At 39.5% G+C, this 26364-nt stretch overlaps 1 protein-coding gene across 2 annotated transcripts in view; it reads right to left on the reverse strand.

Moving 5' to 3' along the window:
* KCMF1 (potassium channel modulatory factor 1) overlaps positions 1-26364 on the reverse strand; it is a 79426-nt gene that overhangs the window by 21517 nt on the left and 31545 nt on the right. For both annotated transcript variants that reach the window (XM_052647998.1, XM_052647999.1), the window contains exons 2-3: positions 12207-12374; positions 6177-6316 (exon numbers count right to left, since the gene is read on the reverse strand). In XM_052647998.1, coding sequence (XP_052503958.1) covers positions 6177-6316; positions 12207-12374 — 308 coding nt within the window. The remainder of the gene's footprint in view (positions 1-6176; positions 6317-12206; positions 12375-26364) is intronic.

Consider the following 26364-nt stretch of genomic DNA (forward strand, 5'->3'; position numbering starts at 1 on the left):
AGCACACCAGGCTTTCAGTCCTTCACCATCTCCTGGAGCTTGCTCAAACTCATGTCCATTGAGTCAGTGATTCCATCCAACCATCTGGTCCTCTGTCGTCCCCTTCTCTTCCCGCCTTCAATCTTTCCCAACATCATGGTCTTTCCTAATGAGTCAGTTCTTCGCATCAGGTGACCAAAGTATTGGATTTTCAGCTTCAGCATCAGTCCTTCCAATGAATATTCAGGGTTGATTTCCTTTAGGATTGACTGGTTTGATCTCCTTGCAGTCCAAAGGACTCTCAAGACTCTCCTCCACAGTCCAAAAGCATAAATTCTTCGACGTTCAGTCTTCTTTATGGTCCAACTCTCACATCCATACGTGACTACTGGAAAAACCATAGCCTTGACTAGATCGATGTTTGTTGGCAAAGTAATGTCTCTGCTTTTTAATATGCTGTCTAGTTGACCACAGCTTTTCTTTCAAGGAGCAAACGTCTTTTAATTTCATGGCTACAGTCACCATCTGCAGCGATTCTGGAGCCCAAGAAAATAGTCTGACACTGTTTCCACTATTTGCCCACCTATTTGCTATGAAGTGATGGGACCAGATGCCATGATCTTTGTTTTCGAATGTCGAATTTTAAGCCAGCCTTTTCACTTTCCTTTTTCACTTTCATCAAGAGGCTCTTCAGTTCCTCTTTGCTTTCCGCCATAAGGTTGCTGTCATCTGCATATCTGACGTTACTGGTATTTCTCCTGGCAATCTTGATTCCAGCCTGTGCCTCGTCCAGCCTGGCATTTCACATGATGTACTCTGCATATAAGTTAGATAAATAAGTAGGGTGACAATATACAGCCTTGATGTACTCCTTTTGGAACCAGTCCGTGTTTCATGCCTGGTTCTAACCATTGCAAGAAGACCTGCATACAGCTTTCTCAGGAGGCAGGTGAGGTGGTCTGGTGTTCCTGTCCCTGGTATTCCTGTCTCTTGAAGAACTGTCCATAGTTTATTGTGATCCACACAGTCAAAGGCTTTAGCATAGTCAATGAAGCAGAAGTATATGTTTTTCTGGAATTCTCTTGCTTTTTCCATGATCCAACAGATGCTGGCAATTTGATTTCTGGTTCCTCTGCCTTTTCTAAATCTAGCTTGAACATCTAGGGGTTTGTGGTTCAGCTAGCTGCTGAAGCCTAGCTTGCAGAATTTTAAGCATTACTTTGCTAGCATGTGATATAAGTGCAATTGTGTGGTAGTTTGAACAGTCTTTGGCATTGCCCGTCGTTGGGACTGGAATGAAAACTAACCTTTCCCAGTCCTGTGGCCACTGCTGAGCAGTTTTCCAAATTTTTTGCCTTGAGAAGTCCATGAACAGTATGAAAAGGCAAAAAGATACCACCCTTAATAAGCAAGAATATTACTACTGTCTGATTTTAAACAAGTAAATGTGCTCAAAATAACTATTATTAAAAATGTGCAAAGTTAGCCAAATACTAGAGATAGAAAAAAGTAATTTATAAAATAGAAAGTGTTCTGCATCAAAAGTAATGAAAAACACAAATACCAGTCTTCTGTAATCTAAGTGCAGTTGAGCAGCAGCAAGATAGCTGCCTGCAGCAGAGGTATTTTTCAAGTCCTATGTTAATTCAATAAAATACCATTGTTAGTTCACAGAAAAGCAGATTACACAAGCAGTAACAGTCAGTCAAAGCCTATTTTTAAAACAAAGTGTATTTGGCTTTTAAATGCTTATTTTTCTTGATTACCTGCTTATAAGACTAAATAGTCAATTATAATATTTAAGAAAATGTACAAGGTTGTATCAGCAGGTTTGTAAAAATTATGGCTTACATCACTATTACTGGTTCTAATGAGGAAACACCTGTGTTGGGAAGTTATCAGCTCTATATGTCTACATATTAAAATAGTCTTTCAATGAAATAGATACTACATTGATGGTCAAAATTTAAAAGTCCTATATAAAACTAAAAAATATGTAACTTCTCATAGCCCTGATGTATAAACCATATCTGTCACATTATTCTGGTTTGCAGTTTACTTCATCTAATATTTTCCTGCCTGTTTAATTTAGGAGTCAAATGCATCTAACTGTTTATACACAAAATACCACAATGATGAGGGTAATTTCTATTCTGTGCTCTATGATTCCTTTTAATTGACATTCGATCTAAATATTAAATATATTATCAGCTAAAACAGATTATTCTGACTCACTTAAAAAAGATTTAAAAGACCTTTTAAGTCATCATGTTTCCACAAAAGAATAAAATTGTCTAAAGTCTGATTATGGAAAATTTCTAAAATCATTCTTTTCCCTTTATTATTATTTTTTTTTATCAAATTGGTGTAAATGGAACACAATACAACCATGCTATTATTACAAAAACATCTAGGTCTTCACTAAAATGGGAGGGGCTGTATCACTTGCATGGATGAAGAGCACCTCAAAGCAGGAGACTGCCCTATGCTCCTTTCTGGAGATGAAGAAAACAAAGAGTAAGCCAAATGAAAATCAGAAAGAGAAACGCTTGCAGCAGGGAATACTAGAGAACTGATGTGCCTATGAACAGCGCAATATGCTGCAACACAGATTTCTAGATGTGAGAAGACAACTTTGGTGAACCCAAAAGTGCTTTTACCTTTTAAAATGGAATATTCTTAATATAAAATTGCAAGAATTTATTAAACAAAGAACTGAAATATTAATTATATATCATTAATTAGAGGTAAAAGTACATTTCACTTAAAAAACAACAATAAAAATCCCTGAAGGCTTTCTAATAAGCTGCAGTGCTATTGAGCAAATGTGAAACTTAAGAAAATTATCAGGAATCACGCTTAATGTTTTCATGTTCAAGGCTTTCCCACCACGTTTCTTGCACACTCCTTGGCCACCTCCTCAGCAGATCCTTCACGTCTGCACTCCCATTCGACCTCTAGTGCTCACTTCTACTACCAGCTGATAGATTTTGATAAGTACATACTACTTCCTTTCTTACTTCTTCCCACAACCAAAAACTAGGTAGTTGTCCCAATCTACCTGACCTCATAACTATAAGGGTTTTTAAGAACTTGCCCTTGACTTCAAAAATCACACTATCAGATTTGGTGTTTATAAAAAGACTCTTGAGATTATACCCAATCCGCTTGTAAAATTTTAATCAGCTTCACTATGCATTCTACGTCAGGTGTTGTTTTTCATGATATCTAGTTTTGAAGAATCCTCCATATCCTCACATCAAAAGCTCAAGTAATCGGAAATTAACCTTAAGAAGGGAGGCGAATCTTAGGTGAGGGCGTTCGAGTCCCAAGTTGAAACAAATGAGGCAAAAATACAGACGAGAACTACAAAGCTATCAACCTTCCATAGACTTTCATATTAGCTATGCCAGGCATCAGTGAACACTCCCTAATGATGACAGTAACATCTGCAGTGATATACCCTCCTGCCCCTAAATGTTCCAAAGGGACGATGGTTAGAGGAATGAGGTCCCAGAGGACGGTACAAGCTGGTGGCTCAGAGGATGGGTGCAGTAAATGCAGGGGCAAAGAAGGACAGCACATTGAGCATTTAGAAAGAAAAATATAAGCAGGAATAGAAAAGGAGATACAGTTATTACGTGACTCTTAATTCCTTACCTACCAGAATGACATGAGTCACTGCTACTGAACTCCAGAATTCAAAGATGTCTGATTTACCATGACTTGGCAAAACAGAGGAAGGGAGGGTGCTGAGAGGGGACATATAGTAAAATCAGGTGGATATTTACATATAACTGTAGCACATCAGAGCTTATAACATGCTTCACGTATACACCTAGAGGCATTCAACACACTTAACTGGCATGTTATCAGCAGTGATCCCTAAGCACAGACGCCGGCAGCATGCCACATGTGGCACACCTGCTGAATGCAGCCCTGGATCTGGGACACGACCTACTTGGTTCAAAGAATCAAGCTCGCTCGTACCAAAGATTCTCGTCTGCTTGCTACTTTTCACTTTGAAATGTCGGGTATTCTATGAATGGGAACAGAGGTAGATGCAGTGTTCATGCAGACTAAGAGCTGATGAGGAGGGAGAAATCCTTACAGTATTCCACAAATACGAATATGAAAAATATAGTATGGCCACTGCCTTGAGCTATGTTCCCAAAGTTGGGGAACTAAAGCAAGGCATAAACTGAACACAACTTATGAGAGACAGATCACAAAAGCAATGTGTAGATGGCATTTAATTTTCAAACTACGTGTATCAGGTAGGTACAAAGGACTACAAATAAATTGTATTTACTTTCTGGAAAAATAAAGGCAAGGCTGCTGGTGGTTATTTCTCATTTTAAAAAATGAACAATTAGTTTTTCATTCATGGAGAGCACTTGAATTTTCACTGAACTCTCCAATTTTAGATATGGAAAACGGACACACTGTCCTGTCCCAGTGGGGTGATGAAAGTACAGTACTATACTAGGGTCTATTGGCTAATACAATGATTTTAAGAATGCCTGGTTTACAACTGGGAAACCCTGCCTTATTATGATAAATAAATATTCAAATATAACAGAATTTAAACCAAAGAGAAATCATTCCAACTTTTCCACGCAAACAGGGTAGACACGCAGTCAAAATCATCACTCTCCCCACTGTTATCTAGGACTGTTTCAGAAGGAAGCAAAATCACCTTTGCAGAATAAAAAGAACAAATTAAGTCAAAAGTTACAACAGTGTTCTGAGGTTCCACAAGGTGTAAATGAGAGCACTTATGAGCTATTAGGAAAATTTGATTTGAGAACTACATAATGGAAAATTACCGACTGTTTGGACTATAAACCTTATAACAACTTTAACATCAAATTATCTGTACGTGGCAATAAGAGTGAACCTCACAGCTGTAACTGCAGGGCTGTAGCAGAGATGGAATACGACAGTGGCTAAGTAGGGACTCTACAACTCAGAGGGGCTCTTGCTGAGCTCAAACATCTGGTTCCACCTTTAATTTTCACTTAATTGTTCTGAGTACGTTCAGGGGCTTCTGCGCTGAAGCAGTGTGCAGCTGTTTGTGCCCAAGCTCTCCAAGTCCCATCCCATATGCCCAGCTCTCCTGGTTCACTCTATCTACTGGTACCAATGGGAAATGAAGGAAGCGGACTCTTTGTGGGTGATGCATCATTTCTTGAAGTTGGAAATATGCTGACTCAGATGTTAGGTAAACTATCTACAATGTTTTCAAGGGAAGACTCGATGTGTTTTTCTGAGTCCCTGGCCACTGGCAAAGATCAAAGTAGGAGGAACTTCTAGGGGCTCAAAGCTTTGACCTAAGAAGCAAGAGATATGGTCTGATGAAAACCAAGTAAGGCCAATGACATGTTACAGTGAGATGTGACAGTGGATTACTACTTAATATGTGATTAAAGATTTTAAAATTTTCTTATGAATGTTTCCTTACAGAAGAGAAATCAACCAGGTAGCAAGAATACTATAAAAAGCCATGTGCTGGGCTTCCCTGGTGACTCAGTGCTGAAGAATCCACCTGCCAGTGCAGGACACACGGGTTTGATCCCTGGACTGGGAAATCCCACGTGCCACGGAGCAACTAAGTCCGTGCTCTACAACGACTGGCCCTGTGCTCTAGAGCCCAGGAGCTGCCAACTATCAGGCTCATGCATGGCAGCTACTGAAGCCTGCGAGCCCTCGGGCCCATGCTCCACAGCAAGAGCAGCCACTGCACTGACAAGTCCAAGCACCCCAACTAGAGAGCAGCCCTGCTCGCGGGAGCTAGAGAAAGGCCCGCGCAGCCACAAAGACACAACACAGCCATAAATAAATACATAAGTAAATTTTTTTAAAAAAGAGACAGAGATGTGCGTTTCAAGTCAGGGTTTTTTAAGCCTTTTCACCATGCCTTTACTAAAGGCGCCTGAATTTGGTTAAGATGCCACATTTACTTTTAGCTGCAACAGGGAAAGAAAGGCTAGTGGGGACAAGAAGGGGGCACTATCTTGTACACATGCACCTTCCCAGGATGTGTAAAAGTTGCTGTTGAGAGATAATTTTAACAATTATCATGCAAACAGTATCAGTACACTTAACAGGAGGCAGAACATAGTGACAGGGCTCTATCTTGTGTTAGAAACAATGTACTTTACCGGATGATTTAGACACAAGGCTGCTTCACTTACCACTTCTGTTGATGTTTCTGCATGTTCAGAAGTAACATGTTCTTGAAGAGATGTCTCCGTATAGCCCATTTTTCCACAATAGGGACAAGTAAAAGACTGTGGCTGTTCTACGGAGAAAGCTTCCCCACCATAGTACAAATCTGAAAAACAGAGTGGAACTGCATTGAGAAATAATTACCAATTTTTAAAAAACACAGAAAAATGTAGCTCAGTCATATCTGACACTTCTGCAACCCCACTGACTGCAGCCCACCAGGCTCCTTCTGCCCATAGGATTCTCCCTGGGTTCAATCCTGGAGTCAGGAAGATCCCCTGGAAATGGAGACAGCAACCCACTCCAATATTCTTGCCTGAAAAATCCCATGGACAGAGAAGCCTGACAGGCTACAGTCCATGGGGGTGCAAAGAGTCAGACATGATGACCACATACACCTATTCTTTTAGTATATCACTTCATTACAAACATCTCATTATTTAACATGAAACAAATACCTAATTTAAGAGGATAGGATCATTTCTGTGAGAAGAGAAAATGAAAGAAAATGTTTATTACATGACAGATTTCTTCATTCTTTGGGAGATTTCGATTACCTTAAAAATACTTAAACCCATTATGTATATATTGACCATTTATTATATGTATAAGACTTGCCAGGTGAATTTGGGGTAGGTGAAGATAAATATACTTAAAAAAAAAAGAAGAAGAAATAACAGAACTTCCTTACCTGATAAAGGGCACCTACAAAATCCCCAAGCTGACATCATACTTACTGGTGAAAGGGTGGATGCTTTCCCCTAAGACCAGGAACAAGATAAGAATTGCCACTCTGGCCATTTCTATTCAATATTTTAGTAGAGATTAGATAATCACAGTAGGCAAGAAGATGAAATGAAAGGCATCCAGATGGAAAGAAAGAAGTAAAACTCTCTATTAGCAAATGACAGGATCCTGTATATAAAAAATCCTAATGAATCCACTAAAAAACTAGCAGAACTCATAAACGAGCTCAGTGACATTACAGGATACAAGATCTATACCTGGGGTGGGGGACTGGAAGACTAGGATTAATATACACGCTACTGTATATAAAATAGATAACTAATAAGGACCTACTGCATAGCCCAGGGAACTCAATACTCAATACTTTGTAATGACCTGTACAGGAGAAGGATCTAAAAGAGTGGACATAGGTATGTGCGTAGCAGATTCACATCGATGTACACCTGAAACTAAACGCAACATTGCAAATCAGCTGTACTTCAATAAAAATAAAAACAAACAAAACAGCAGATACAAGAGAAGCTCTAAAAACTGAGAAGTTACCTTTTGTAAGAGATATTTACATTATGAGATAAACCTCCATCTGTAGCAGGAAGAGAAGAGGTTCAGCACTAAACCTCTAGAAACACCTACCAAAGGAGAGGCAAAGACCTGAATTTACAAAACAACTTAACTCTGCAAAACAAAGTTACCCTTGTTTACCTCCCATAACTGGCCTCCTCCCCACCCAGCTCCCCCAAATCTTCTTTTGTCTTTAGCTAGAGATGGTATTTAAGATGAAGGCTTGGGCCATTTCAGGGAGTTACTGTTTTCCTGGGCATCACTCATGTATATAGAAGGTAGACACGTTACCAAACATCTGTTAGTTTTTTTTTTTTAATAAAAGATCTATGACAGAAATAAATTGTTTCTCTGTAACTGGGAGTGGGCAATCCCAAAGAAAAATTTTTTTTAATTTCATTTACAATTGCAAAAAGAATAAAACATTTAGAAATACATTTAATAACAGAAGTGTAAAACTTATCCTTTGATAACTATAAATTTTTGTTGAAAGAAACGAAAAATGACCTAAATAAACAGAAAGACATCCTGCTTTAACAGGGTAGCAGACTTACTATCATTGCTTTCCAAACTGATCTACAGATACAAAACAACTCCTATCAAAATCCCAGTTGGTTTCTTTGTATAAATTTGACAAGCCGATTCTAAAATTCACACAAAATTCAAGGGATTAACAATACCCACAGTAAGCTTGAAAATGAACGAAATTGGCAGATTCATACTTTATGATTCCAAAGCTTACTATGTAACTGAGACACTATAGTATTGGCATGCAGGCATACAAATCAATGGAACAGATTGAGAGTCCAGAAATAAAAAGTGACGTTTATGGTCAGTTGATTTTCTAACAGCTTTACTGATATACTTTGACAAATAAAAACTGTATATATTTATGGTATATAATGATATTTTGACATATGTGTATAGTGTGAAAAGATCACCACAATCAAGCTAATTAACATTTCCATCACGTCTACACAGTTACCATTATGTGTGTTATGTATATATGTTGAGAAGATTTGAGATCTATCCTCTTCAAAAATTTCCAGTACACAATATTGTTAACTATGATCACCATACAACACCATACACCATACAACTATGATCCCTTTTCCAGCAACACCAGAGAAGACTCTACACATGGACGTCACCAGATGGTCAACACCAAAATCAGACTGACTATATTTGCAGCCAAAGATGGAGAAGCTCTATACAGTTAGCAAAAACAAGACCGGGAGCTGATTGTGGCTCAGATCATGAACTCCTTATTGTCAAATTCAGACTTAAATTGAAGAAAGTAGGGAAAACCACTAGATCATTCAGGTATGACCTAAATCAAATCCCTTACGATTATACAGTGGAAGTGAGAAATAGATTCAAGGGATCAGATCTGATAGAGTGGCTGAAGAATTACGGACGGAAGTTCATGACACTGTACAAGAGGCAGTAATCAAGACCATCCCCAAGGGAAAAAAATGCAAAAAGGCAAAATGGTTGTCTGAGGAGGCCTTACAAATAGCTGAGAAAAGAGAAGCTAAAGGCAAAGGAGAAAAGGAAAGATATACCCATCCGAATGCAGAGTTCCAAAGAATAGCAAGGAGAGATAAGAAAGCCTTCCTCAGTGATCAATGCAAAGAAATAGAGGAAAATCATAGAATGGGAAACACTAGACATCTCTTCAAGAAAATTAGAGATACCAAGGGAACATTTCATGCAAGTGAAAGTGAAGTTGCTCAGTCGTGTCCGACTCTCTGCGACCCCATGGACTGTAGCCCACCAGGCTCATCTGTCCACAGGATTTTACAGGCAAGAATACTGGAGTGGGTTGCCATTTCCTTCTCCAGGAGATCTCCCTGACACAGGGATTAAATCCGGGTCTCCCACAGTGTGGGCAGACGCTTTACCATCTGAGCCACCAGGCACAATTAAGAACAGAAATGGTATGGACCTAACAGAAGAAGATATTAAGAAGAGATGGTAAGAATACATAGAAGAACTATACAAAAAAGGTCTTCATGATCCAGATAACCATGATGGTGTGATCACTCACCTAGAGCCAGATATCCTGGAATGCGAAGTCAAATGGGCCTTAGAAAGCATCCCTACAAACAAAGCTAGTGGAGGTGATGGAATTCCAGTTGAGCTATTTCAAATCCTGAAAGATGATGCTGTGAAAGTGCTGCACTCAATATGCCAGCAAATTTGGAAAACTCAGCAGTGGCTACAGGACTGGAAAAGGTCAGTTTTCATTTCAATCCCAAAGAAAGGAAATGCCAAATAATGTTCAAACTACTGCACAATAACACTCATCTCGCATGCGAGCAAAGTAATGCTCAAAATTCTTCAAGCCAGGCTGCAACAGTACGTGAACTGTGAACTTCCAGATGTTCAAGCTGGATTTAGAAAAGGCAGAGGAACCAGAGATCAAATTGCCAACATCCACTGGATCATTGAAAAAGCAAGAGAGTTCCAGAAAAGCATCTACTTCTGCTTTATTGACTACACCAAAGCCTTTGACTGTGTGGATCACAACAAACTGTGGAGAATTTTTCAAGAGGTGGGAATACCAGACCACCGGACCTGCCTCCTAAGAAATCTGTATGCAGGTCAAGAAGCAACAGTTAGAACTGGACATGGAACAACAGAACGGTTCCAAACTGGGAAAGGAGTACATCAAGGGTGTGTATTGTCACCTTGCTTATTTAACTCATATGCAGAGAAACATCACGCTAAATGCCGGGCTGGATGAAGCACAAGCTGGAATCAAGATTGCCGGGAGAAATATCAATAACCTCAGATATGCAGATGACACCACCCTTATGGCAGAAAGCGAAGAAGAACTAAAGATCCTCTTGATGAAAGTGAAAGAGGAGAGTGAAACAGTTGGCTTAAAACTCAACATTCAGAAAACTAAGATCATGGCATCTGGTCTCATCATTACATGGGAAATAGATGGGGAAACAGTGGAAACAGCGTCAGACTTTATTTTTGGGGGCTCCAAAATCACTGCAGATGGTGACTGCAGCCATGAAATTAAAAGACGCTTACTCCTTGGAAGGAAAGGTATGACCAACCTAGACAGCATATTAAAAAGCATAGACATTACTTTGCCAACAAAGTCTGTCTAGTCAAAGCTATGGTTTTTCCAGTAGTCATGTATGGATGTGAGATTTGGAACTAATGCTTCTGAACTGTGGTGTTGGAGAAAACTCTTGATAGTCTCTTGGACTGCAAGGAGATCAAACCAGTCAATCCTAAAGGAAATGAGTCCTGAATATCCACTGGAAAGACTGATGCTGAAGCTGAAACTCCAATACTTTGGCCATTTGATGTGAAGAACTGACTCACTAGAAAAGACCCTGATGCTGGGAAAGATTAAAGGTGAGAGAAGGTGATGACAGAGGATGAGATGGTTGTATGGCATCACTGACACAATGGACATGAGTTTGAGTAAACTCCAGGAGTTGGTGATGGACAGGGAAGCCTGGTGTGCTGCAGTCCATGGGGTCACAAAGAGTTGGACGTGACTGAACTGAACTGATGATCACCATGCTATACATTAGATCTCTAGAACTTACTCATCTTGCGTAACAAAACTTTGTACTCTTTGAATAGCATCACCCCATTATCCCCTTCCCTCTAGTCAGCTGATCTGCAACAGGAATGCCAAGACAATTCACTGGGGAGAGGATCTTCTCAATAAATGACACTGTGACAATTGGTAGTCATATGCGAGAGAATGAAGCTGGACTTCTACCTCATTCCACGCACAAAAATTAAATAAAAATGGACCAAAGATCTAAATGTTGGTACTAAAATTATAAAACCTTGGAGGAAAACTTTTTTTACAACATATTTTTACATCTTCATGATCTTGGATTAGGTGATGGTTTCCTATATATGACATTAGAAGCACAACAAAGGAAAAAAAAACAGATAAACTTGACATTATCAAAATCAAAACTTATGTGCTTCAAAACATATCAGCAAGAAAATGAAAAGACAACCCAAAGAATGGGACAGAATTTCTGCAAATCATTCACCTGTAAGGAACTTGTACAGAATACACAAAGAACTATGAAAACTCAATAATAAAAGATGTATTACCCAATTAAAAATTGGGCAAAGGATTTGAACAGACATTTCTCCAAAGCAGATATGTAGGTGGCTAATCAGCACTAGAAAAGACGGTCAGCAGCATCACTGGCCGTCAGAGAAATGCAAGTCAAAACTACGAGACACTACCACTTCACATCCACTAAGATGTCTACAGTCAGACAGATAATAACAAGTGTTGACTAGGTAAGAAATTATAGCATGAAACATTTAAAGGTTTTCTTATGCACTGACAGTGCCTTCTAATCAACTGTACAAATAATCTGCTTCCTGATCACTACAGTATGAAGATTTCTGTACTGTTAGCAAGAACAGTCAATTAAACTTCACTCCTTCTTTACCGAGGCACTGTTTCATTTCACACTTTGCCAGGTGTATTTATTTCTGAATGGCTTTCATAAGCAAACTATAAGAGAAAAAATTACTTAGAATAAAAAGTAAGATTTGTGTTATTTTTAATGAATTTGGAGCCTCATTATGCAATGGGGATCATTTTAGAACGTTTTGCCTTTACTTCTTCATACTCGTATACAAAGTTCTAAATGATAATTCACTAAACTTTAAATACGTACCAAAATCTACCCTTGTTAATATGCACTGCATTGGGTGGTCAGTTGTATGCCTTGTTGTTGTTGCACCACTTTCATAACAAGATGCACAAAGATCGTAATCGTAGCAAATTAAACACTTGTATCTGCGACCTCGAAAATTTCCTTTTAAACATGCATCACAGCTGACACCTATAAAAAAAGAAATATCATTAATTAGCAGCTGTAAAAGGCCACTCTTCATTTCATTTTTATAAATAAAAAGATGCACATACAACCCCAGATTTCTTTTCCAAAATGACTGAAAACAACAATGTAAAATCATATAGGAATTTCTGTTCCCTTGATTTACATTTCTCATGGAAGTAACTTAAAATGTTTAACAAAATGTAAGAAAACTTTTAAAATGTTTTGATGAACTAGCAAGAGGGCAACAGTCAAGTGAAAGAGGAGTGAGTAACTGGCCTCACTCAGGGAGGTGGGCCGCTACTTGGGAAAGTCTGAGGTTATGTGTTCACAGCACTGCATGACAAAGCACAGGTAGCAAAGACCTGCCAGGTTTGCCACGGTGGGGTCTGAACAGGCAATTCCTCATAAAGGTGAGACCCTAATACACCCTCACTATATGTGTGAGCTAGCAATCCTTAGGGGATTACAAAACTTGCCCCCTGAAATCCCCTCTGCACAAAACACCACCACCACCACCCTAAAAAGTTATAACTATCAGTACAAACCAGTCCAGATTTCACATAAGTGAAAAATCCAAATTCAGACTTCCAAATGGTTCTAGGTCAAGAATTTAGAGTAGTCCTAAATAAGCACCGGCACCAAGCATCAGACAACTAAAATTTCAAGGAATGACAGTTCATGCACAAAATACCAACAAAAGCTTAGATACCACCAGAAAGAAGTTTGTAAGAATAAGCAGCAGAATCAGAATGGCGAAGAGTTGATAGCAGAACTGAATATCAAATACTAACAGTTTAAAACAATAAAAGAGGAGCTTAAAAAGAGGCAACCAACATATTTGAAAATGTACCAAATATCTCAATATGCAAAATTTGAAACTTAATGGGCAGGTATAATAGCAAGAAAGCCTTTTATTTACATGTGATATGCCTGTTTATATAGAAAACTCCTGCTAAATTATTAGAATTAAGTATTTTAAGCAAGGTAGCCAAACATAAACACCAATAAAATACTGATTGATTTTTCATTCCAAAAAAGACAAGTATATTTTAAAAATGCCATTTGAGTCTACTGATATGAGGTACTCATGTGCTGTGTGCTAAGTCGCTTCAGTCGTGTCTGACTCTTTGCGATCCCGTGGACTGTAGCACGCCAGGCTTCTCTGTTCATGGATTTCTCCAGGCAAGAGTACTGGAGTGGGTTGCCGTGTCCTCCTCCCATATGAGGTACCCAGATTAGTCAAATTCACAAAGAATGAAACAAGCCCCTCCCAAACCCAGAGCAGAACAGTAGTTAGCAGAGACTGGGTGGAAGGGGAGAGAGGGAGTACTGTTTAGTGGGTTTCAGTTTGGGATAATGAAAAAATTCTGGAGATGGATAGTGGTGATAGTTGCACAACAACGTGAAAGTACTAATTCCACACACTTAACTATATGCTAATGGGTTAAAACGACAGATTTTACGTTGTGCTTATTTTACCACAATAAAAAAATTACATCATTTGTAGTAGTATTCCTGAAAAGTGCCTATGAATAAACCTAACCAAAGATACGCAGCCCTTTATGAAATAAATTAGTAAAAATGTGTTCAAAGACATTAAATAGCTTTTAAAAAATAAAAACACCAGGTTCACTGACTAGAAGGTTCAACATAATAAAATTCTCCACAAACTGATCAGTGGATTTAGTACAATTCTAATAAAAAGACAATCACAAAAGAATTTTTTGTGGAACATAAGCTGACTCAAATCTTTACACAATTTGCAAAGGGTCAAAAATAGCCAAGCCATTCCTGAAGAGGTAACAAGATGGAGGGATTTGCTTAACATAGCAAGAGCTATTATAAAGCTACGGTAATTTAGATAGTAGGATACTGGCTTAGAGACAGACAAACTGACCAAAGCAACAGAACACAAAGCCCTTAAACTGGTGCTCAGATGGTAAAGAATCTGCCTGCAATGCAGGAGACCCAGATTTGACCCCTGGGTAGGGAAGATCCCCTGGAGACAGGAATGGCAACCCATGCCAGTATTCTTTAGGATTGACTGTTTGGATTTTCTCACAGTCCAAGAGACTCTCAAGAGTCTTCTCCAACACCACAGTTCAAAAGCACCAATTCTTTGGTGTTCAGCTTTCTTTATGGTCCAACCGTCACATCCATACATGACTACTGGAAAAACCATAGCTTTGACTAGACGGACCTTTGTTGGCAAAGTAATGTCTATGCTTTTTAATATGCTGTCTAGGTTGGTCAGCTTTTCTTCCACGAAGCAAGTGTCTTTAAATTTCATGGCTGCAGTCACCATCTGCAGTGATTTTGGAGCCCCCAAAAATAAAGTCTGTCACTGTTTCCCCATCTATTTGCCATGAAATGATGGGACCAGATGCCATGATCTTAGTTTTCTGAATGTTGAGTTTTAAGCCAACTGTTTCACTCTCCTCTTTCACTTTCATCAAGAGGATCTTTAGTTCTTCTTCGCTTTCTGCCATAAGGGTGGTGTCATCTGCATATCTGAGGTTATTGATATTTCTCCCGGCAATCTTGATTCCAGCTTGTGCTTCATCCAGCCCGGCATTTAGCGTGATGTTTCTCTGCATATGAGTTAAATAAGCAAGGTGACAATACACACCCTTGATGTACTCCTTTCCCAGTTTGGAACCGTTCTGTTGTTCCATGTCCAGTTCTAACTGTTGCTTCTTGACCTGCATACAGATTTCTTAGGAGGCAGGTCCGGTGGTCTGGTATTCCCACCTCTTGAAAAATTCTCCACAGTTTGTTGTGATCCACACAGTCAAAGGCTTTGGTGTAGTCAATAAAGCAGAAGTAGATGCTTTTCTGGAACTCTCTTGCTTTTTCAATGATCCAGTGGATGTTGGCAATTTGATCTCTGGTTCCTCTGCCTTTTCTAAATCCAGCTTGAACATCTGGAAGTTCACAGTTCACGTACTGTTGCAGCCTGGCTTGAAGAATTTTGAGCATTACTTTGCTCGCATGCGAGATGAGTGCAATTATGCAGTAGTTTCAACATTATTTGGCATTGCCTTTTTTTGGGATTGGAATGAATTCCACTGACCTTTTCCAGTCCTGTAGCCACTGCTGAGTTTTCCAAATTTGCTGGCATATTGAGTGCAGCGCTTTCACAGCATCGTCTTTTAGGATTTAAAATGGCTCAACTGGAATTCTATCACCTTCACTAGCTTTGTTTGTAGTGATGCTTCCTATGAACCAGTCAATCCTAAAGGTAATAAGTCCTGAATATTCACTGGAAGGACTGATGCTGAAGCTGAACCTCCAATACTTTGGCCAGCTGACTGATTGAAAGAGATCATGGTGCTGGGAAAGATTAAAGGCAAGAGGAGAAGAGGATGACAGAGGACGAGATGGTTGGATGGCATCACCGACTCAATGGACATGAGTTTGAGCAAGCTCCGAGAGTTGGTGATAGACAGGGAAGCCTGGTGTGCTGCAGTCCACGGGGTTGGAAAGAGTTGGATATGAATGAGTGACTGAACTGAACTGAACCAGTATTTTTGCCTGGAAAATCCCATGGGCAGAGGAGCCTGACAGGCTACAGTCCAAGGGGTCACAGAGCTAGATATGACTGAGTGACTAACACACACACACACAGATGCAGACATGTTGAAATCTGTGTCACAACAGTAAGGTCACTAGAGATCAGTGAGGAAAAGAGGGAACAGACAGTAAACGGCACTAAGACAGGTGATCTCCCTGACACATACGGGGACAACAGAGCTGGATCTCACCCACAGATTCCACACACAGGAATCAATTCCATCCACAGATTCCACACACAGGAATCAATTCCAGATGGTTTAAAGACAAGTGTGAAAGAGAAGTGAGAAAAATCTCTGAAGACAATATAGGGGAATATTTTTATAAACCCAGAGTAAGAAACCATTTTCTTAACACACACACACAGGGCCCAATAAAGGGACACATTCAACCACATTAAAATTATGACTTTTCCTTCACTTTTGATATCCTGAAAGTGAAGTGAAAGTGAAGTCGCTCAGTTGTGTCCGACTCTTAGCGACCCCATAGACTGTAGCCCAACGGGCTCCTCCATCCATGGAATTCTCAAGGCAAGAATACTGGAGTGTGTTCCCATTTAATATCCTAGAGTGATGGAAAAGACAAGGCCCAGAATCTGGCGACAAATAAAACATGCACGACAGACAAGAGTTAGCTATACAGGATACATTAAGGAACTCAAACATTTCAGGAAGAAAATGACCAACATCCAATAGGGAAATGGGCCAAGACTTCAATGGGCGCTATAAAGAACAGCAAACAAAATTGACCAATAGATACATGAAACGACATTCAATCTCATTAGTCATCAAAGCAGTGCAAATAAAAACACCATGAGCCATTATTTTACATCAACTGACTGCAAAATCCTAGAAGCCTCTTGATATCAAGTGCTAGTGAAGACTAGAAGCAACAGACACGCTTCTCTGTCACTGCTGGGGACATGTATCAGCAAAACCATTTTGCAAATTTTATTCACATTCTAGTCAAGTTAAACATGTACAATTACTGTGTCTCTGCAATTCAATTCAAATCAATTCCCTGGGCCATCTTTTGCCCAGGAGCATCAGAAGAATGTAAAAGAATTTTCACAGTGGTTTTTGTAATTGAATAAAAACGCTGTTAACAACCCAAAGGCCCATCAGACAGTCCATTATGGAATGAATTAAAAGATAATAGGGACTTCCCTGGTGGTCCAGTGGGTAAGACTCCAACCTCCCAATGCAGGGGATCTGGTTCATTCCTGGTCAAGGAACTAGATCTGGTATGTCCCAACTAAGATGCCTGCTTGCCACAAGGGAGATTCTGCGAGCTGTAAAGTAGACCCAGTGCAGCCAAAATAAATAAATATTAGAAAAAAAAAACAATGAATGATAGCCTAAAACAGGGGGTGAAGACAGGCATAAAATCAAACTAAGTTCTAAAACAAGTTAGAAGATACATGCCATGGAGGAAAAGAAGTAAAAAAGGATAAACAGTGTGGACAAAGAAAGCTCACTGAAAAGGATGATGAGCAAAAAGATGGACTACTTCAAAATCTGCCTATTCAAAGCAGCCTCCAAGCATGACAATGCACAACAGTGAAGATACTGAAAAGGGGTAAGTACCTATTTATTTAGATTCACAAATGAAAGTTTAATTTAACAGGATATAGTAACTTTGCCAAATAAAATGTAGTGTGAACTAAGCTACACCTCTTTAGGGTGCCAGAAAGGTAAGCTCAGGTTTGAACACTAACTTTTTGGAGTGTCCACCCCATCTAACAGAAAGGCTTCCCAGGTGGCGTTAACCTTTCTGTCTGTGCGGAGACTTTAGAGACATGACTTTTGATTCCTGGGGTGGGAAGATTCCCCGGAGGAGGGCATGGCAACCCACTCTAGTATTCTTGCCTGGGAAACCCATGGACAGAGGACCTTGGCAGGCTATGGTCCATGGGGTCCCAAAGAGTTGGACATGACCAAAGGGAGTTAGTACGCATGCATACTGCATAGAGCAAATGAAACCTAACATTTTTTAAATCCAGGAGACCTCAGTGCTATCATCTAGTGGTCCTACAGCCTTGGCTCTTAAGGTGATATTTTAATTGACAACATTTGAACTCTTGTTTCTATTATGATACTTTTTCTATAGGAATTTTGGTTTTCAGCGTTGTAAATATTTCTTATCAGTATCACCAGAAGCAGTTTCATTCTTCCTATCAAGGAAATGATCATTCTACATATGCCACATGTATGTTCTGTTTCAGATTTCCTGAGCCTCTTGGTACAAGTAGAACACTGTTATTAACCAAGGAACTGTGCAATGAAGAGCTGGCTTATTTTCCCTGTTAGGGTAGACAAGAAGGGAGCAAATTTTGTTAGTCTGTGTTATAAAAGTGATTTCTGACAGATATACTTAAAAGAGATTCTGTTCTGAGTGAGAAATCTGGGGTCCTTTTCTAAGCTAAATGAGATTTAGTCATTTCAGGTGGGGGCAGAGAGAGAGAGGATTGCTACTGAGAAACTGTAGCAAGCCTATGCATGCTTCTTCCATGCTTTTTAGAGACTCTGAGCCTGGCGTGCTGCAGTCCACAGGGTTGCAAAGAGTCAGATGCGAGTGAGCGACTGACTGAATGAACTGTACTGAGCTACTATCGAGAGAGGTGGTATGGAATATTCTCTCAAGTCAGATACTGTCTAAAGCTTGTGATGACAAATTAGAGTGTTAAACTGGCAGAGCTATTACAATGAGAAGTAGCAGGATATAAGGAAAACTATATGTAAGGAAATATTTTTACTTCCCTGACTTCTTATTCATATTACACTCATCACCAAAACACATCCCATATAGTATACTTGCCACCATGGATAGTTACAGTTACTTTTACTTGTATTTTGAGAAACCCTGCTGAGAATTTACCTAACATAACATTTAATGGTCTGACTGAAATATATATTTTTGTTTAAAACAGTGATCTTGAATCGCAAAAGTTGTTAAATGTCTTTCAGTGTTTAAGAAGTTAAAAAATATACTTTGGGGGTGGGGGTGGGATGGGGCAGGAGGCTTGGAGGATCTTAGTTTCCCAACCAGTGATAGAACCTAGGCCCATGGCAATGAAACCACCAGGTTCTAACCCTGGACTGCCAGGGAATTCCCAGAAAACATACATTTTCAAAATGACTCAAAAATAGTAGTTTAAAAAAAAGAATTCCATTTCTTTAATGGTGGTTTTTGTTCGTGCTTTGGGGGGCTGTATCGAGTCTTCACTGCTGAGCAGGCTTTTTCTCTAGTTGCAGGGCACGGGGTTCTCACTGCAGCGGCTTTTCTCGCTGCGGAGCACAGGTTCTAGGTGCACAGGCTTCCTAGTCGCAGCAAAAGGGCTCACTAGTCGCGGCTCCCAGGCTCTAGAGCGCAAGCGCAATAGTTGCGGCACATGGGCTTAGCTGCTCCCCAGTATGTGGGATCCTCCTGGATCAAGGACCGAACCCGTGTCTCCTGTGTTGGCAGGTGGATTCTTTATCACTGAGCCACCAGGGAAGCCTGAACCCCAGTTCCTTGAAGGGCTAACAGTTATTTAATGTTAAAAAGCTGAAGGCAACTAGATGGTGGTACTGCCATTCTCCAGGCAGGAATACTGCAGTGGGTTGCCATTTCCTTCTCCAGGGAACTCTATACAATATACACCCTGCAAAAACTGAGTTAACCAAATAATAAAATATGTAAGTCATCCTTGAATAATCTGGCTTTAGCCATACCATCATAAACAAATTCAGACAATTATTACTTTGTAAAATGGAAACAAGCACAAACTACATCTTTTTAAAAAACATTTTACTTTAAGTACAGTTGATTTACACTGTTGTATTAATTTCTGCTATATAGAAAAGTGATTCAGTTATACGTGTGCATAGTCTTTCCCATTCTTTTCCATTATGGTTTATCACAGGATATTGAGTATAGTTCTCTGTGATGTACAGGAGGACCTTGCTGTTTATTCATCCTATATATAACGGTTTACATCTGCTAATCCCAAACTCCCAATCCTTCCTTCCCCAGCCCCCTCCTCAATGGCAACTACAAATCTGTTCTCTGTCTTTGCGAGTCTATTTCTGTTTTGCAGGTAAGTTCATCTGTGTCATGTTTTAGATTCCACATATAAACAATATCATATTGTCTTTCTCTGATGTACTCCACTTAGTATGATAATCTCTAGGTCTATCTATGTTGCTGCAAATGACATTACTTCATTCTTTTTCATGGCTGAGTAATATTCCATTATATACAAACACGGATACACACACCATGTCTACACCTGCACAAGCCACATCTTAAAATTATGGTAGGATATTTGTGATTCCCCACCTGATCAAGTCCGCCTAATAGGACTTTTCCAGTGGTTAACACTCCATGCTCCCAATGCAGAGTACACAAGTTCGATGACTGTTTGGGGAACTAAGATCCCACCATGCTGCATTGCACAGCCAAAAAAAAATGCTGGGAAATATAGCTTAACCTCAATTTCGACACTGCCATATGTGAAACTTAAATAAAAAGAATGGTGCATCTTTGATAACCCCTATCTATAAAAGGTGTATCTAAACACATTCATATCCTCAACACTTATATTTAGCAGTTCTGTAAAATAAATACATAAAACCTATGAACTAAAATTAAAGGAAAAAATCCCCTCTAGTGGGAAGATATTTAAAAAGCCACTGAAATAATACATAAAGTCTTCTCTTTTACTAATGTTCTAAAATAAAGGCTTATTACTTATAAACACGTGCATTACACATACATTTATTTATCTTTTAAAAGAAAAACCCAGAGGTTGACATAGCTTTTCCTTAACAGAGAGGCAGTGTGAAGAGAAGGTCGATAAAGGGAAAGCCACCTGTCAAGATAAACAGTGAAAGAACACAACGGGAAGAGACTGTACCCCTAATCTGAAGCCCTGGGATTATTCAGCATTTGCCACTGACAAGCTATCCTGACTGCCAGATACCATGCAATCTGGAGTGAAGGTCCTCCTTTTACTCCAGTCAATTATCTCTTCAGGGCCTATGGATGTTTAAATAAGTGTGACTTTTAAAAAACGAATGTACCACAGCTTTCTTAAATAAAAAAATAAATAAATAAATAAATAAAAAACGAATGTGTGTGTGTGTTATATTGTGCGTGTGTGTGTGATATGTTATATTTCCAAAGAGGTTCTTTCCATTTAGATGGTTGAAAAATCATGCAATCTTTTGAAAAGGTTCTTAACTGAACACAGAAGCAAATAAAGAAATGAACTATGGTAACTCAGTGAAAAGCACTAGCAGCCAGAATTAAAGACAATGATCAAGGGATATTACTAGAAATAAAACCACTGGAACCTAAGACAAATTTTATAATGCTTCCCAAGCTGGGAGCCTAGTTCAGGAGCAGAAAGCTTTTCCCCTTCTATTAAAGAAGTACAGGGGGAAATACATTCAATCATGCATTGCAAAGGTAAAGTAACTCTAGGAGTTCTTTTTGAAGAAAAAAACACACAAAAACCCTACTTATTTTTAGACTTAGGAACAGAATCTTCCCCTGCCAATTAAATATACACATAACTCTATATATGTTTATTTAAAAAAAACAAAACTATGCCGTATGACAAAGGGAAACTCAAAAGGAGAGAAAATTGGGTAGAGAGACCCATACAAATACACCATTCAAGAAAAGACCTATAGTTAAAGGGATTCCAGGGGCAGAGAAAGAGAGGTAAATAGATTGTGCAGTGTGTTCTTCACACTTAGCAGACTTGCTTGAACCTGTGATACATTTACCTGGCTGGGCATTTAAAACAACCTTTTCTGTACTGGGATTTAGCTTTCTTTTACCTTATTGTTTTCAAGTGGAATTCCATGAGTGTGGTGACATGTCACAACAAGGAGCATCCATCTATCCTTCCATTATGTATAAAATATAGCAGTGAATAAAGGCCTGTGCCACACAGAGCTAATACTCTAGTGGTAGCCCAGAGAATCTTCTTCATTACTGCATCAATTTTCACATCAAAGTCATGAGGTAGCTGGAAATTATGATAAAATTTCTTTCATGGTTATGGATGATTCAAAGCTAGTTCATATCTGCCCAACAAACCAGACAGAAAGGCAGGAACTGGACACTGTATTTAAGACATTCCTTCCTTATGCATTCTGTCAAAGAGGGAAGTTTAATTCATTTCTAAAAGTTTTTAGTGCAGCAGAATTTGCTCCATTTTGGAACAACTGGATGTTTTGCTTAGTTTTAAAGACCTGTTCCATGCTCTTATTTCATAGAAATGCAATACTGGCCTGGGAACAGAAACACATCTTAGTAACAATGAACTTGCTCATGAGCAAGCTTAGTAAGGAATAGTCTTTCAGAACCCCTTATCTGGAAATAGAGAAGCTTCAATCTACTATTATACTCAGCCATGATTAGAGCTATTTTCTGACTCACACATAAAATGAAGGAAGAAGAGGTGTGTAAGGAATGCCTGGGACAATGTAGGAATTCAGTGGGTATCTGCTGAATGAATGAAGTGGATGAAAAGAAAAAGGGACATTCTCCCAGAGTAATTAGATAAGAGCTCAAAAGAGAGAAGGGAAACAGGGATTAATGTGTGTCCATAATAGACTTTTTGATGTAACAATGACTCAATGATGAAAGTAGTCGGGGGAAAGCAGGGATTGAACAACAGGTACTTGTTTCCCTAGAAGAAAAGAAAATTAAGTCAGTAAAAATGCTGTGCCAAATACTTCTAAGCATGAGCCCCCATTCGGCAGCATCGGCCCAGAAGACTTGGCTGCCAGCCATATAAACGACGAGGTTGTTCTTAAGAAACAGATTTTTTGTCAGCCACAATTTTGTGTTGACAATTTCACATGTAAAAGCTGAAAATAAAGCCTCCAGTAGTTTGAAATATGTGTGCATCTTTATTTAAGTTGCTTGAAACAATGCACACTAATCAGAATCACTGCCGTTTCTTTGTGACCCTATGGACTGTAGCCCACCAAGCTCCTCTGTTCATGGGATTCCCCAGACAAGAACATAGAGTGGATTGCCACGCCCTCCTCCAGGGGATCTTCCCAACCTAGAGATGAAACCTGAGTCTCTTACGTCTTCTTTATTAGCAGGTGGGTTCTTTACCACTAGGTGCTGCTGCTACTGCTGAGTCACTTCACTCGTGTCCGACTCTGTGCAACTCCACAGATGGCAGCCCACCAGGCTCCCCCGTCCCTGGGATTCTCCAGGCAAGAACACTGGAGTGGGTTGCCATTTCCTTCTCCAATGCATGAAAGGGAAGTGAAGTTGCTCAGTCGTGTCCGACCCTCAGTGACCCATGGACTGCAGCCTTCCAGGCTCCTCCGTCCATGGGATTTTCCAGGCAAGAGTACTGGAGTGGGATGCCATTGCCTTCTCCGTTACCACTAGCACCACCTGTAAAAAATATATTAACGTTTCAAACTGATTGGGGCCGGTCTGAAAAATTAAACCCTTTAAATGGGTATAAAATGCCACTGGAGACTCTCCTTCAGATCATCTCCACCTAGCTTTGATCTTTCACTAATCAATTAGTGTCTAACTGAACTTGATGCCCCAGGCACCTGGAAAGGGCTTGTCACTGAACAGTTGTTCTTTTACATGTGAATAAACTGAGGTCCACAAGCACTAAGTGACCTGCTCCAAAGGCAAACAGTCATGAAGTGACAAACTGAGCCTCTGATAACAGTAAATCTGTTATTTGTGTATCTGTTTCAGAAGTAGATGTCTTCAGAACTTTTTATTTACTATGGCACAGAGATACACATTTAATATTATGTTTATTGTTCTCTTAATTCTTTATTTTCTAAGACAGCTTAATTCTACCAATCATATAACTTCTCTAAAATGAAACTCTGAGCTTGAGGAATTACTTTCAAGGTAGGTGTTAATAGATGTTTGCTTATTTATTTCCAGAGGTTGATAATCAATCAAACACAGCTCTACCTGAAGTCACTAATTTATAAGTTCTTATTCTAGAGTACTATTCTCTTAACTTTTTGAAAACTCATGTCATATACTGGTAAAGACTTGAAAACATTACTATCTCCTTTGTTTAAAATTTCAGTAAGCAAGAAACATGTCAGGCCTCACTCTTTCAAATCACAGCATAATATCAATATGATTCTCAAATATATAATTTATTTTTAATTTTGTTTTTGTCAAATGTATAAGGAAATACACATACATACATCTTCAGACAAGGGAATCAACAGCCTATCACACATGACATCATTGCATAACGAAAGTCTAGAATATTGCATAACGAAATTCTAGAATACTGTGCTCCAACAAATTGCTATTATCATGTGTTAAGTCTGTACAAAAACAGGCTGTAAAGGGACACATGCCACATGGAAGCACTTATGTAAGCTTTAAACTATTCAACACAATGCTCTATAGTTACAGTGTACGGACACATACTTATGTGGAAAGCATGCTGAAATGTGGATGGAAAGGATACACACCAACTCCCAAGAAACAATGACGTCTGGGAGGTAGGGAGAAAAAGGAAAGAAACAGAATGGAATCAAGAAAGGGTACAAAGTGGAAGCTGTCCACATCAGCACTTTCTATATGTTTTCAATGTTTCATTAAGAAAAAAACCACCAAAACCTAATGTAGACAAAACTCCACCATCCCATCTCAACTTGTACAGCAGCATAGAAGGTGTCAGGATGGTTGGTTTTACACTGAGGTATAAATGGGTAAAACAGTTGACTCAGTGCAATTACAGAATACAACTAGTGTCTTTTTGGCCCCAGAGATGGATTCTGTATCCCATACGTGTTAATTTTTGCTGAAGTATAAACTCATCACTGAGTTTCAAGCTAAGTGTTCACAGAATGACTTCTCCCAAGCACAGTGCATCATCTGGGCATGCTGGACCCCACACAGACAACACGGAAAGCCTACTAGAGGGCAGTGACAATGAGGCAAGCTGCCGTTCAGAAAGCCTTCCTGTCACACACAGTACAAGGAGCAGTAGGGGACTCTCCGCCTTTCCTGGAAAGATAGACTACACATATTTGTTAGAGAGAAGAATGTCACAACTAAAGAGTGAGACATGCTTAATGGGATTTGTGCCCCTCGCCTTGGGTAAAACAGTTTAAACCCTTTAAATCTGATTTTCTGCAACTGTTTTAGGGTAAGCTTGAGGAATTACTAGAAAACCACTAGATGAATACGGAGGGAGCAGAAAACATACTACTTAATGGTTATTTGAGCTAGAAATGTCTGCATACTTATTTGTGATAAATTCCCAGTCTGTACGTGTCAGCTCTACTAGAGTGTAAAGGATTTGTCCTCCATGGATATTAGGAGATAATTTCACATTAAATTACCATAACAACATTATCTCAATGAACGTAAGTTTCTGAGCACCTACAGTACCCATTTAGTGCCTGAAGTTTAAAAGGGAAGAGAAGTAAACAGGCAATTAAAATACAGTATGAAGAGCGAGTGGCAGAGAACTTTGGGAACACATCAACAGATGAGAGCAACACAAGATGGCCTGTTCTGGTGAAAGGGTACAGCAGAGCCCCACAGTTAGCAGCACCCTGACACAAGGCTCATGTCAGGCAGGCCCTGAGCACCTTGTCCTCAAAACGCCGAAGAACAACTTCAGGTCCCTTTGTTCCACGTTTCTTCCACACAGAGCAGTTACTGTAAATCCATTCTCAGAAACCCATGCATAGCTTAAGACAAGAATCAAGTCACTGCCTCCTCTGTTCTTGGTGGACCAATTTCAAACCTAATAGGTCTTCAAAAATCCTGCCTTCAGCTGTTAGGTTATGATTATGTCTGCTCTAGTTCCTTCACTGATTTTGAACCCAAGGGACCTATAACAGATATGAAACTCTGGAGAGGACTAGGCATAATGCAAAGTCAGAGACTGCTCTGGCAATAGAAGGGAAGCAGCTTATGCCTGGCTTAGAACACACACTAGTCTAACTTTGGATCTGAGGCGATGATGAGACAGGAAAGATACTATAAACTGCTAGGCTGATCTTTGGGAGATTTCCTTTGAGAGAGGACATGTCTTTCTGTTATGGAGAGGGATACACAACCGTATGGAACGGAAGACAGTAAAGGACTAAGCATAAAAGCAAATGAGAACAAAAGCAGTGCCTGTACAGTTTGAAGCAACTCTCTAGGAAACCAAGTTAAACAGTACTCAAAGCATCCAAAGCTAAAAAACCAAACAGGCTTTAACATAAATTTTTTTTGGCCGTGCCGTGCTGCTCATGGCACTTTAGTTCCCTGACCAGGGATAGAACCCAGGCCCTCGGCAGTGAGAGAGCACTATCATAACTGGACCACTAGAAAATTCCCTCACAAATATTCATGTTTCTTCTTCCCTCCACTTGTGAACATTTTTAGCCATGGTTCTGAGCATGACTCT

This window comes from Budorcas taxicolor, chromosome 11 (genome assembly GCF_023091745.1).
Source record: "Budorcas taxicolor isolate Tak-1 chromosome 11, Takin1.1, whole genome shotgun sequence".
In the NCBI taxonomy this organism is placed as follows: Eukaryota; Metazoa; Chordata; class Mammalia; order Artiodactyla; family Bovidae; genus Budorcas; species Budorcas taxicolor.